A 13360-nucleotide genomic window follows, 5' to 3' on the forward strand; every position below is an offset into this window, starting at 1 on the left:
GGGACCGAACTCGTTTATCCGCACGCGGGTGATCGTTCCAACTTCAAACTCTGCTAGCCACCAACTGAGAGGCGTTTCAATTAAGTTTGTTAGTTTTATAACGTAGCCGACGCGAAACGTGCTTGAAATTAGCGTGACTCGGAGAGAAACAAAGAGCGCGAGAGAAAGCAAACCAAGCGATTGAGAGAAAGTTCTCTCGATCCTCCTTGATCTGCCTGCGATCTCTCTTCATCAAAGGGTTATTTAAAAGGGTTGAAATATTTCACGGAAGGAAAAATTTCCCTCCATCCGTTTCCCGCCAAACCACTACGCGGTTATGGGGAATATGTATGAGATTGGACGGACATATTTTGTTTTAGGAAAATCAATTTTCTTGTTTTCTTTGCATGTATTTTGATTAAATTCAACATTTTATGTGTAACACACGCGTTCAAATATAATAAATAACCTTTTTTCGATATTTTAAGGCATTTAAACGTAAACACAAAAATGTTTTAATGCATAATCGTTTGCAAATATTCAATTTCGGATATAAATCTAATGATGTGAGGGAGTTCTCTTTGTGAGGGAGAATCTTTATGAGTGTGGGAGTTTCACTGTATTGGCACTGCCTTGCAGAACACGAAATTGTAGTATTTCCTATCTTAAATGCTAACGATTATTTTGAAAATATTAGAAAAAAACAAAAAGTATCCATTTCCCGCCAAACGTGTGAACTTGTCATTTTCACCGCGCGCTGTCAAACGAATGTCAAGCCGGCGACAACACCAACACCGGAATGTCAACAAACGGAATGTTGTGATTTACATCCGACCGGCGATAACACGGTTATCCGGTTCCGGTTATCAGTTCCTGCGGCATATCGCAGCACTTTCTAGTCAGTGACGTCGTCGGCGGTTCGTTTATCTTCTCCGCAATGCTGCTTCAATCGAATCGGCTTATTGCTGCCTTCGTGGCGGTTTGTACGCTCGTGAACCATGTTGCCTTCGCCACACTGTCCCCATCCGATAAGACTAAGGCCAAGAAGGTGAAAGAACTCAAGCTGAATGTGGGTCCTCAGCCTGCGAACGTGTACGACCGCGGCCTGGTACAGGGAGAACCCTCTGCGAAGGACATCATCGTGGAGAACGGGGCGTACTACGAGCGTACGTCCAACAAACTGTTCGATGGCAAAGTTCTAGGCTTCGTAACGCCGGTAGGTTTCCAATTGGCGAGATATAACGATTTTCGAAAGGTTCTAAACATCCATATATCGTTCCTTGTTGCAGTGGAACAACCATGGATATGACGTGGCCAAAACATGGGGCGCCAAGTTCGATTATGTGTCACCGGTTTGGCTTCAGGTTCTGCGGAAAGGTCCCAAACAGTACGAAATCGCCGGAGTGCACGACATCGACGATGGATGGGTGAAGGATGTCAAGAAAGCGGGCTCATCGATTAACAACCGAGGTACGCCGTGGCCACCCCGTGTGCAGTAAGCTTCACTCACGTTCTGTGGTCTTTGTTTTTAGTCGTGCCACGGGTTCTCTTCGATCGCTTCACCGATCGCGACTTTTCACAGCTACTAACGTACCCCGAGGAACGATTCATCGTTGCGAAACTCTTGCTGGCCACGGTCCGTAAGCACAAATTTGATGGATTCGTGCTGGAAGTTTGGTCACAGCTTGCGGCGCGCGTCGAAGACAGTTACCTGACTGGATTGGTGGAAGAAATTTGCACCACACTGACCGAGGCTTCGTACGACTGTATTCTTGTGATTCCTCCGGCACGGAAGGAAACGTACGATCTGTTCTCGCGCAAGCACTTTGAAGCACTTGCCCCGTTCGTGACGGCCTTTTCGTTGATGACATACGACTTCTCCAGCGTCCAACGACCGGGAGCCAACGCACCACTCTACTGGGTTCGGAACGCTGTGCTTCACATCTGTCCGGATGGGACGGAAAACTTGACAGAAAAGCGTGCAAAGATTATGTTGGGCCTCAATATGTACGGTAGCGATTTCACGCCCAATGGTGGCCAGCCGATTGTGGCCCACGAATTTTTGGCGCTTCTGAAGCATCTGAAAGGCCACCTCACTTACGATGAGCACGATGTCGAGAATTTCTTCGAAGTGAAGTGAGTTTCCGATACCGAGCGCTAGTGGCCAACAATGTTATTTCTCTCTTTCTCTGTTTCTGTCCCTGTCGCTTTACCAGGACTTCCAACGGGCGGCACATGGTGTTCTATCCAACACTGTTCTCCATCGACGAGCGCCTCAAGCTGGCGCGGGAACTAGGAACGGGCCTATCGATTTGGGAGCTCGGCCAAGGGTTGGATTATTTCTACGATTTATTCTAAGGTGGCTCTAAGAGGTACAGTAGCTTTAATTACCACAACTGACTCCCTGGAATCAGTAATTCCGGAACGTTCGCAAGCAATACATTATGGATGGATTCCTTTATTTGCTAAACAATATTCTCGTGATCCTCACTATTACTACATTAATTATCTTAATGCAATGTTTATGGGTTTATTTCGACAAAACAGTACTATAAAAATTTCGCACGTAAACGGTTACAATACTATCGGCGATCGGTTCCCCCGCAAGCATAGTTAAAAACATATTCGAAAGAAAAGAAATAACGATACGTTATGGATAAAAGCTCGGGAGGGTCGTTTGGGCCGGGCCTGTCTTTAGCCGCCTGTCGCTTTGCCCCGACCACGGAAGCCCATCATCGTTTCCGGTCCCTTCATCACTCGGTACATCAGTTCCCAGCACATCTTGGCGGGCAGCAGACACTTCAACGGCAGAAACATGCGCACATGGTCCGGTAGCGTGCAGGTAACCTCGTTCTTCAGTATCGATCGCACCATGCTGTCGGCGACGTGCGTCGGTTCCAGCATCGGCAGAAGGCGCGGCTTGCACCCGGCAAACATTCCCGTGTTGATGTAGTAAGGACAAACGAGCGTTAGGTGTATGCCATCGTAGCCGTGAGTCTGCAACACGAATGAACACGCGTTAGATTGACCACCGGTCTCCGTCCGACCGTTTGTTTCCGTACCTTCAGTTCCGTGTAAAGGGCTTCATGGAACCCGACGCAAGCGAACTTCGTTGCACTGTAGTCCGTACAGCCGTACGTGCCGAGTAAACCAGCCACCGACCCAACGGTGACGATGTGGCCACTGTTTGCTTTCATCATTTCCGGTAGAAAGGCTCTGGTGGTCTGCGGGAAACGACGAAAATACAAGGCGCGATCGGCGTTACAAGGCCTGAAACATCTTGCAAACCATTTTCGGCTCACGATGCTACTCACCCAGTAGTGTGACAAAATGTTGACGCCATAGGTACTCTCGATTGCCTTATCCGAGAGCTCCCACAGCGGACGGCAGGCCACGATTCCGGCATTGTTGATCAGCACCTCGACCGGTCCCACATCTTGTTGTACCTTCTTGGCAGCCTCGTACACTTGCTCGCGCTCTGATATGTCCACCAGATACGTTCGGCAGCGGTAGCCCTCGGCCTCCAGGGCATCGGCTGTGCCCTTCAGTGCTGTCGGGGCAAGCAAGGAGAAGACAAATGAAAATCAGAGAGATAACATCAGAAAACCTTCTCTTGTAATACAGCATGTTTCTTTTTGCGTAACCCTTAGACCGCCTCGTCCACACGGGTTGGCCTTTGATCAGTGTGATGTGACGATTAATCATGCGAGCTCGCGGACGGACGGAGTGTGTAGCATAAATCACACCATTAATATGCTTTTCTACGGCCAACGTCGGCATAAATCAATTGTCAACCAGTGATTGGCTAACTTCTTGGCTTGATAAGAGTACTTTGTATCACCAAACAGCGGGATGGGTTTTTGGCCAACCAACTTAATCAGTTAAACCTTACATCCATTAAGGGCTATTGTAATCACGTGACGAAACGATCAAGCGGAAGCCAAGAAACGGTTGCAGCCCTTGGTCGATCAATATTCTCCCGATAGAAAAAAGACACAACAGTCCCGCCCTTCAATGGACCATTGTCGACGAACGGTGCAATTATCTGTCTCGTGCCATGAGCAATCTGATTAAACACGTTGATCTCTTCATAGACATTTCGTCCGGGGTAAACTGTGATCTTGGTGGAGTGCGAGTCGCGCTAGACGCGAAGTTTTATGATAATTTTATGCGCCGGCAACGAATTAGTAGATAAACTATCTCCCTCTGTCATCGCTTGGGACACATGATTAGCCGGATGGGGCTTTTCTACCTACGATAGGTCTAGACAGTATGTGCCCTGTCTAGTTTGGCGCCAATTAAGTGTTTGCTGAGCAGACCGTACGTTGGTTGATCTGCTCGCTATCACGATGACGTCAACGGGTCCCGGGAAATCGCACCGTTCTATTTTGTGTCCGCTGGCCACATGACCGGTGATGTAATGATGATTTTCGCACATTATTGTTACGTAAGTAGATGGCTCGCTAAGCCATTTTCCCGAAGCTACCCATGCGCTTCGAGTTGAGCGCATGATAGTAGTTCATCCAAACTTGTGCCCCTCGCGAAACCGTTACCGTCACCCAACCAATCGGCATAGTCAATAGGGACCAATGCGGAAGCTACAACAATTAAGAAAGCGATTCGTAAACTCGCTGAACACGTTAACCTATTTCGTGTGTGTTTTTCGCTTGATCAACGATCATAAAAGTCAAAACTGAGCCGGTTGGCGGTCAAAACTGAGCAACAGCAGGTGATGCTCTTCGTTGGCGGCGGACAGGAGGCAACGGCGGATTGTGTCCGTGTTTGTGCATAATTTTCTAACGGTAACTTGCGTAAGGTCGCCACATTCAAAGGAACCGCGTACTGGATGGCATTTTCAGCGCTTTTCAGGGACACATGTTGGCAAAAATTAACATTTTACGTCGCGATCGCGATGTGATACCATGAGGGTTCGACACGCATGTGCCTACACGATCGTTGCCCGATCGATTTGGTGGGAAATACAATTGATACGCTTCGTGACTTTGGCTGTTCACTGCTGATCCCGCCGGATCCAAGATTACCGGTATCGTGCTGGGTGACTATTTGAAACGGCATATCTTTTTGATGAATTCAGATTGAGTTACACCAAAACAGGGAAGATTTATTAGCATGTTGTCTGTCACCCAAGCCACACCTGGAGACAATTAAACCACTATTTCAAAGCAGGAAGTGGTGTTAAGTCACGTTTCTGTCAGTTTTGGTGTTTCTATGAACTGCCGCGGTGCTGGACGCTAAATGAATGGTAGACTTGTCTATTCGTCTTCTAATAGTTGGCCGAGTCCGCTAATCAAGGGGCTAGTTTCCAAGCTAATCCTTTGTGTAACTTATCACTTTCATGCCGCATCCAAATTTGTCCTACGGCGTGCCATCACGAGCTTACAGACAGTGCCATTAATCAGTAGCAGCTAGTGCTAAAACGTTTATTTCGAAGATGGCTAGAAAATCATTCACTGCCGGGCAAACGATAGACAGACGGATTAGGAATTCGTTCGTCGAGGGGCCAGTTTGGGGTTTCAGTCAGTAGGTCTCTACGTTCATCCATCACTGGACAAGGGTCTACAAGTGGTGAGCACATACAAAAAAAAAGTAGATATTTTGTCGCAGCAGTAACGCATGCGAAACTAGGAAGCAGTTCGTGCCGTGCGAGGTGGCAAAGTGAGAATTTATGTAAAGTGGAATGCTTGCGCTTACCGTCTTTATTGATGTCCCAGATGACGACCCGGGCCCGCAGGCGCGCAAAGTTCAGGGCCACTTGGCGGCCTACGCCTCCGCCACCTCCAGTTATCAGCACGACTTGGCCAGCGACATCCTGTGGGTAGAAGAAAATTTCTTTAAACTCCGTGTTTGAATTTTGGGTGCGGCGCGGCATTTGGGTCCTGGCGCACTAGCGCACCTCGGACGAACATGCTTTTTAGCGATCCGTTGCCGGTCGGCATAATGAGGTCGAGAAAGGGCTTGGCTCTGTGAGCTTGCCACACAGCAAACAGCGGCGAGGTTTGTTGGTCCACCAAGGAAATGGCACTTGGTCTTAAGTAGGAGACAAACCACGGGACGGCTGAAATGCTGTGTGTTACCTCCCGCTGTCAGTCATTCGATCTGTCGATCGGTTTATTGTCACTTTTAATGGCACTACCCGACCCTTACTCGGCCTTTTTCGATTATTTTCGCAACCCCGCTGCGAACGGAGTGCAAATTAAACGTAACGCGTCCATGGTGACACGGATTTTCTAACAAAATCCCCAGGGTTCATTGGACACTCGACGCAGGTCAACCCGTCGGATGTCGGAGTTCAGGTTTGGCCACTAGGTTGCGTCAAGTGGGAAGTCCATCATCATTACCTTCCACATATTTGCATTCGCTGTGCCCGTTGGCTAGTAGGCGGGTTAAAAATATCACATGCTGGTGATAGATTGACTCCTCACGATCGCACCGCGCGATCCTCGGCTTCGTTTGAGAGCGATCGAATTATGCTAAGCGTTGCTGCGCTTGCACAAGATTGCTTTGACCGCGCCAGTTGAGTGATTGCCGAAGTCAGCTGAATGTGTGATCGTAGCAGCCAGCTTGCGGGACGATTAAATATGAGCGATCGGCTAAATTGGTCGATTATGCAAGTGGAGGCGAGTGGACACTATAATTGTTTAATGAATCAATTAATTTACCGTCGACGGAGGTGTCATTTGATCGCAAATTTATTTTCCCTGTCCGTCTGGAATGGAAACTGGACACTAAGCTACCGTTGGGGTACAAGTCTATCGGACAGGAGGTCAATTAGTTACATAAAATTTTATTGTTTTTAAGTGTTCTCAAGGAATACTTTTCTGGCCTGTAATGTATCCACTGTTTCAAAAAGAGTGTGAAAACTAAAACAAAACGCGAACCATAAACGAGGTACGACGACGGAGCGTTACCAAGTGTCACACCTTTATCGGCCACCAAAGCACACTGGAGTCGTAAGTACTTTTGTGGCACCGGCAAAAGCGAAACCTTCAGGCTCCTTCCGACTCCACTTAATGGCCAGTCAAATAAACCACGTCTCAGCGATGACGCTTGAGAGACAGCAATGGCTTTATCTTCCTCAGTTCATCACTGGGTGGACACGTATTGACTGGCACAAGGCACCGTGTGTCAATCGAAGACACAGAAAATCGCACTACCCTTCGAAAAGGGACCTCAAACAGGCGCTTGGTTGACCTGTTTGCCAATGCCACGATGACGTGATGCAAAATGAACAAGAGCGTCTCGCCAGCGGCAGCTATTTGGCCAGCTCTTCAGCGACATAGCCCGCCACGGCTGCAGTTACTGTGTCCGTTAAGTGCACTTCAGAAGGTCAACTGCAGCAACTGCCCACGCCCATCGATTTCACTTGCTAGGGTGATCGGTAAAAATGTGGAACACCTTTGTTTTCCGCGCGCTTGTTTTGTGTATTTTTATCCCTCTTTTTTACACCGAACTTACCCGCGGGCTTCAATCTTATAAATTGAACGTAATAGATAATGTGATACTAATGGGTGCCCGCGGCCAAGCGGCACGCTGTCAGCGCCACCGGATTTTGTTGTCCCGTCGTCGCGTAATTGCCCATTAGCGCCGATCCGGCTGACGCGGAGAAATTGCGTTCGAGCGCAGGAAACGATCGCACGCGGACCGGATACTGGAGAGTAATTTTCTCCGGCGCTCTATTTTCGGCCCAAAGCGCTGCTGGATTTTTGCATTTTGCCTTCCCCCTCCCGGGTTCGTCGCTTGAGAATGGGCTCCACGCCCCGTTGATGTCTTTTGTGGATTTGGGTTGGTAGCTTTCGTTTTTGCAAATACTGTTTGTGGTCCATTCGTAAGAGGATTGGGGGATTTAACGTACACTTACGTGAGCAGGGGTCCGTAAAGAAATACGTTTTCGCAAAACAGAAAAAAAAAACATAATAACCTTCAGCACTGCACAGCGGCGTAAGGTAATTGACATTTTGAATGTATACGGGAACAGGGCCACTTTCTTAAGCTTCACGAACAACCGGTTCCATTTCGACGTGGAAGGTGCCACGGGTGAGGTTTTATTTTTTATGCGAAACAATTGGGTTGACAATCGTGAAACACTGCGCTGTAGAGAAAGCTCACTTGATGCTGAGCTGAGTCCATGAAGTCTTTGCAAAGAGATTTTAACGATTCAATTCACTGCTTCGCGGTATTGAAGGACGAGACACCAAACTTAGGCCGTGCTCAACAGTGGTTGTGTAACACGCCTGTGCTGCTCTCTCATGGGTGAGCATATGCGACACGATTGTTTGGTTAATTTATTCTTTTATGGTCCAGCAGACTAGAACGAATTATTAATAGTGCAACCAGCAACACCGTCACATAACGTGGTCCCCCGTGGTTACGGAACAACGAACCGCAAAACGGCTTGGTATGGCAAAAAATCATTAAATACCAACTCCAATTCATATGGGCATGGTCCAGTGGTAATGGTTAAGTAACGCATCCTTCCGATTTTCCCCTTCAGGCTTCTGATCTCGAACGGGCGCAACCAATTTTCCTGCGTGTCACTGCGTATCATTTCTAATCGCTGCAAATGAACGATCATTTGACGCTCGGGGCGCACCGCTTAGCGCCATTGCAATGACACGCAATCGCATGGTAATGAGAGCCACGCATGCGCACCATTTATTGTCAATCGACAGTTTGAGCTTTCCCCGTAAACGCGAATGGCGAAGTTCGATCGTCGGGTGATCGATTTCACCCAGATTCGAAGAGCTGCAGCTCGGGTCAATGAACGTTTTGGGATCGGTCGTGTGCACGGAAAGCCTTCCAAAAAGGAGCTGATAATTGAATTGTGATGTCAACCAAGCGCTTCGCACCAACCTGTTCGTCAGATTAACTCCTCGAGGTCCTTTTAAGCTTAACCCAATTTGAGGCGTTAGGCAAAAAGTTGTGTTTTTCTTCTGTGTAACGGTTTTCGTTTTGTAAAGGTAAAAATGCGCTAGGAAACTAATTAGTGGCGGACTTTACGCCATTAAGGGGAAGACACTTTATTTTCAATCAGTCTTTTTTTTATTCCGTTTTGTGCCTAGAAAACTCCGTAAAATCGAACAACATGTGCCACAACTGTACACATTTCTTTTAGCCGTACATTGAACTCACTTGGTGCGGATAGTGATAATGAGTTGAACAAACATTTCACACTGCCGTTAATTTGGTGACTAGATATTTATCGGCCAGCGGCCAGTTTTGGTTTGGTATCGAATGCTATCGAATACTGTCCCACAGAGGAGTGAAATGAGCCAGGGAGCAATGACATGACCCAGTTTATTGTGGTGAAAATGGATAAGGTAAGCTGTTTTGTTTGTGTTCGATGCCACGATAAACTCTTCTCGTTTCATAAGCAATCAATGTAGATTACCGGAAGAAAAAAGAACGCTAGTAGAAAATAGGGGAAAATAATATCACCAATCTCAATGTGCTGTAGAGAGTGAAAGGAAAGCGAAAAGAACATCTAGGACCTATTGCCAATCGGCAGCATAATTTATATGGTCTACGCTAATCTCCTTTTCACTCTTGGTTCCCAGTAACGGGTTTTGTGGTCCGCAAGAACAGAATAGAATGAAAGTTTCCCGCAGACGGTAGCGCATTGTTCGAATAGGGTCGAAAAGGGTGGAACTAATTTATTCATTCTCGCGAACCGGTTTCGCGGACCCCAACGTGTACGGCAACGGAGCTGGCAGTTGGTGGCAGATGGGTAGTAAAACATTATAGGTATGGTTTCGAGGCGTGCCCAAGTGATTGACGGTCACTGACGATGTCCACAAAAATTCGTTTTCTCTTTCATCTGACCCCATTCGGTGCTGATAACGAACGGTGGTGAACAAGACGTCGGTGGTGATCGCGATGCAAAAGATCGCGGGAACACTCAACCTGCTGCAATGAAGGACGTAAGGTGGAGGCATTTAATGTGGCCGGAGTTTTTTTTTGCACTACGGTCTCCTGTTTATGTCATGCCCCGTTCACACCCATTTTTTACGCTTGAGCAAGGCAACAATAATTTGGGTGTTTTCCGTTGTACGTTTTACGGTTTTAGGGAGATATTGTCGGAACGACAGAAACACAACCATTGTTGAGATCAGTATTTTGCCTATAATGATCGTTTTGATGCGAATATTTTTAATTGATCATTCCAAGGCTAGTATTTTGCGTTATTATCCCATTCATCGAGGGCCGCAACACACCCCTCGATAGGCATTGTTTTCAAAAAGGGTGAAAGCATACACATCATCTATTGGTTAGTGTCTTGTGATCGATATCGAAAGTTTATTGAAGTGCTTTATAGGCTGCTGCACATGGGAAATCGAACCAACGGTGCATGGAACGTTGCATTCTGTTTTTGTTTATTTTGTGGTCGTAGCAGCCAAAGCCGCTCGCACTTGATCGAACGGCCTACGTACGTCGCTCATTTTCACGAACTACAATGGAATATTTGAAGTTTACATTACGTGATAGAAAAAAAGAAGCTCGCCAAGATAAGAATCGCGGTTGATTTACAGCAAGCCTCTCGTCGGCCTCATCAAATCAGTATTCCCATCGTCTCACGCTTGAAAAGATGGTCGGCAATTATTACTGCAGGGTGCCCACCGCCATTCAGTCAGACATCATGAACACATGTCACGAAAAACGGAAACCTTCTGGATTTGCATACCAATGGGACCACGGGGGAGACCTTCTTCACGCTTTGCGAAAACCTTGAACAGGAAGATTTACCTTCAGCTTCCGAAATCGGTACGGTGTCAACGTGAGGGCGATCGTTTCCAGTGTATAGTAGATGGATTTGACAAAAAAGATCATCAGGTCGATCAGCAGCGAGAGGAAATGGTCGACCGGGTTCTCGTACATCATGTCACGCATTCGTAGCACCATTTTGGACGATTATCGCGTTCCTGCGGATCGTTGTTTTCACCAACCGGCCGTAAGCCGTGCAAAATAACGCACGAAACTTTCCAAAACGTAGCGCCCTTGGCGAATTCGCACTGCACTTTTTGGCCTGAACAGTTACTTGTTTCTCCCTGTTTGCGCTCACTTGTGGTCTCTACGGGGTGACCAAAATGTTGATCAACTTGAGGCAAAAAGCTCGATGCGCAGCACAATGTTCCAATCCACACAAAGCCCCTGTGGCTTACGATCGCACAGCAAACATAATGTGCTATGCTCGCTTCCCGGTTCTTTTCTCCCCGTTATTCGGGTCAACCGGTATGACGCGTACACCGTTAGCAGTGGTCGAGCTCCGGCTCCGGCCGCATCCGAACCGACTCGGCTTTCACGCCGTTCACCACCGGACACCGTTCACGGAGGGCTTTCTTTTCCTTCTTCGACAGCCACGAACCCGGTGGGGATCTCTTTCACTTGGCCGATAATACGGACGATCCAAACTGTTGCGCGGCCCAAAGACGACTGTAAGATGAAGGCTCACCTGGGAGCTTTAGACCGCCGGGAGTTTTGTGTGGAGCGCCTATCCCGTTCCAACCGCTGCGAAGCGCCATACGCCGTGCTCACTCTTACACGATCGTAGCCCTCGGAGTCCCGTCATCATTTTCATGATCATGCGGTGATCGTGTGTAGAAAGCTCCACACTAAACCCTCTCTCTTTCTTTCACCGGTCGGTTGGGCCCTTCCGATGTTGCATTGTATGTTGCGATGAGAAAATGCAGAGGCCCTCCGGGGGTCCGATTGTTTTGATACTGAAGCACGTGAAGCACCCACCGGATCAAACTGATGCAACTATGCTGAGTCGCGTGCATTTTTGAGTTTGTCGATCAGATTATGATGAGAAAACTGACCATGGTTGAAGTTAGCAGCATGTTTGATCAGTTGTTTTATTTGTTTCTTCCCCTTCCATTGTAAATCGGACATCCGACGGCGCCTTTAAAGCGTTTTTGTTTCTTTTTCTTCGCCGTTTTGTGTCCGTGAAGCAGGTCATGTTCATTCGGCGGTGGAAACCCGACCGAACTGTGGAATTCCTATTTGATTTCAGTTCTTTCAATGTGTAGAATAGCTTCACAAACACGAGACCCAGTGATTGACACAATTAAATAGTTTAATTTCAACCTTCCAGCCGTTGATTCGAAATACAAACAGTGTGTTTGAATATTTCTACCCAGCGAGCACCGAAAGGCAGTGATCATCGTTCCGAAACCTACGATCAACAGTGTGATAAGTTTCCACAGGTTTCCACTGCTTATGTAAAATGAAATCGGAGCGCCCCGAAGGTGGCTGGATACGAAAACAACATGACGATCCCTTAAACCTGTGCATCGCGATCAAAAATCTAACGAAACGCCACCAAGCGCCATCCCGACCGGTTGCCATCGATTGTGAATTCCTAATGAAGAAGGAAAAGAGAAATTTCTTTCATCATCTCGTTTTTGGCCCGAAGAAGACACCCATCGAAATCGTCAAGAGCTGACTAACTCTGGTCAGTGCACGCATGAAAATGCTGTTCAAATGCATGCACTACTGTTGGTCAGTGCTTCCACCGTTAGTTTGTGTTTTCAAACGAAATTTAGTTTTACTTTTTGACATTAACCAGCGACAGGGTCATTAAACCATCATCATAATCATCATAAGTGCTGGCGCTCTTGCCGACTACAGGGCCAGGGCGTTCCGAAGCGAAACATAAATGTCACACGGAAAGTCGTTACTATGGGTCGAGCTTTTCAAACCCTTTGGCACCGCGGGCGGAAAGGTGAGAAAGTGCTGGGGCCACGTTTCATAATCAGCTTTGACTTATCCAAAGCTGGGTGCGTCGGGTGTGAAGATGGCCTTCAGTTGCGCCACTCGGATCATCCACGGGACTGTGCGTGGCACAATTGAATCGCTGGTCTCCAGTGGTGGATGCCGCCAGAGCACTTGAAGTGGTACAAACAAAAAAGGAAACAAACGTGGTGATTTTTAATTTATGGGCATATTTTGACCCGTTTTGCATCTTCTTGTGGCGGTATATCAACGAAAGGCACCAGCTTGCGCTTACCTTCGAACCCCAATCGGCTCCAATGTTGTTGACGCTCGTTATGGATAAGTCTTGTACCTCACGAGTTGCGTCCGTTTTGTTAAGTTGCATGACGCTTTGCGTTTTTTTAACGTGCATTTGTCTAAAACCGCGAACTTCCATCGATCAGCAAAGTGAGGCTGTAATGGCGACTTGAACGTAACAATTCAGATTGGTTTTTCACTTTAGTAACTGATTTTTATGAAGAACTGAAGTATGTAAAATTCAGCTTGGGATAGGAATAACGATTTGCCAGGAAATAGAGGAATAGCTTTAATAAATTTGAATTAAAATAAACGTTAACGATCATTGATGAGCCAAATTTCCACAAAACGCCTC

At 47.3% G+C, this 13360-nt stretch overlaps 2 protein-coding genes across 2 annotated transcripts; one reads left to right on the forward strand and one right to left on the reverse strand.

The window, feature by feature from the left end:
• Window positions 1–820: 820 nt before the first annotated feature.
• On the forward strand, window positions 821–2547 carry LOC131211287 (chitinase domain-containing protein 1). Its single transcript, XM_058204701.1, has 4 exons — window positions 821–1195; window positions 1269–1449; window positions 1512–2115; window positions 2196–2547. The coding sequence occupies exons 1-4, from the start codon at window positions 917–919 to the stop codon at window positions 2335–2337; spliced, it is 1206 nt and encodes a 401-aa protein (XP_058060684.1). The 5' UTR covers window positions 821–916; the 3' UTR covers window positions 2338–2547.
• Window positions 2411–10896, reverse strand: LOC131211288 (estradiol 17-beta-dehydrogenase 11). Its single transcript, XM_058204704.1, has 5 exons — window positions 10741–10896; window positions 5692–5809; window positions 3294–3529; window positions 3042–3203; window positions 2411–2976 (listed from the first exon to the last, which is right to left on the reverse strand). Exons 1-5 carry the CDS (start codon window positions 10894–10896, stop codon window positions 2674–2676), a joined length of 975 nt encoding a protein of 324 aa, XP_058060687.1. The 3' UTR covers window positions 2411–2673.
• Window positions 10897–13360: the final 2464 nt, after the last annotated feature.

The sequence above is a fragment of the Anopheles bellator genome, chromosome 2 (assembly GCF_943735745.2).
Source record: "Anopheles bellator chromosome 2, idAnoBellAS_SP24_06.2, whole genome shotgun sequence".
In the NCBI taxonomy this organism is placed as follows: Eukaryota; Metazoa; Arthropoda; class Insecta; order Diptera; family Culicidae; genus Anopheles; species Anopheles bellator.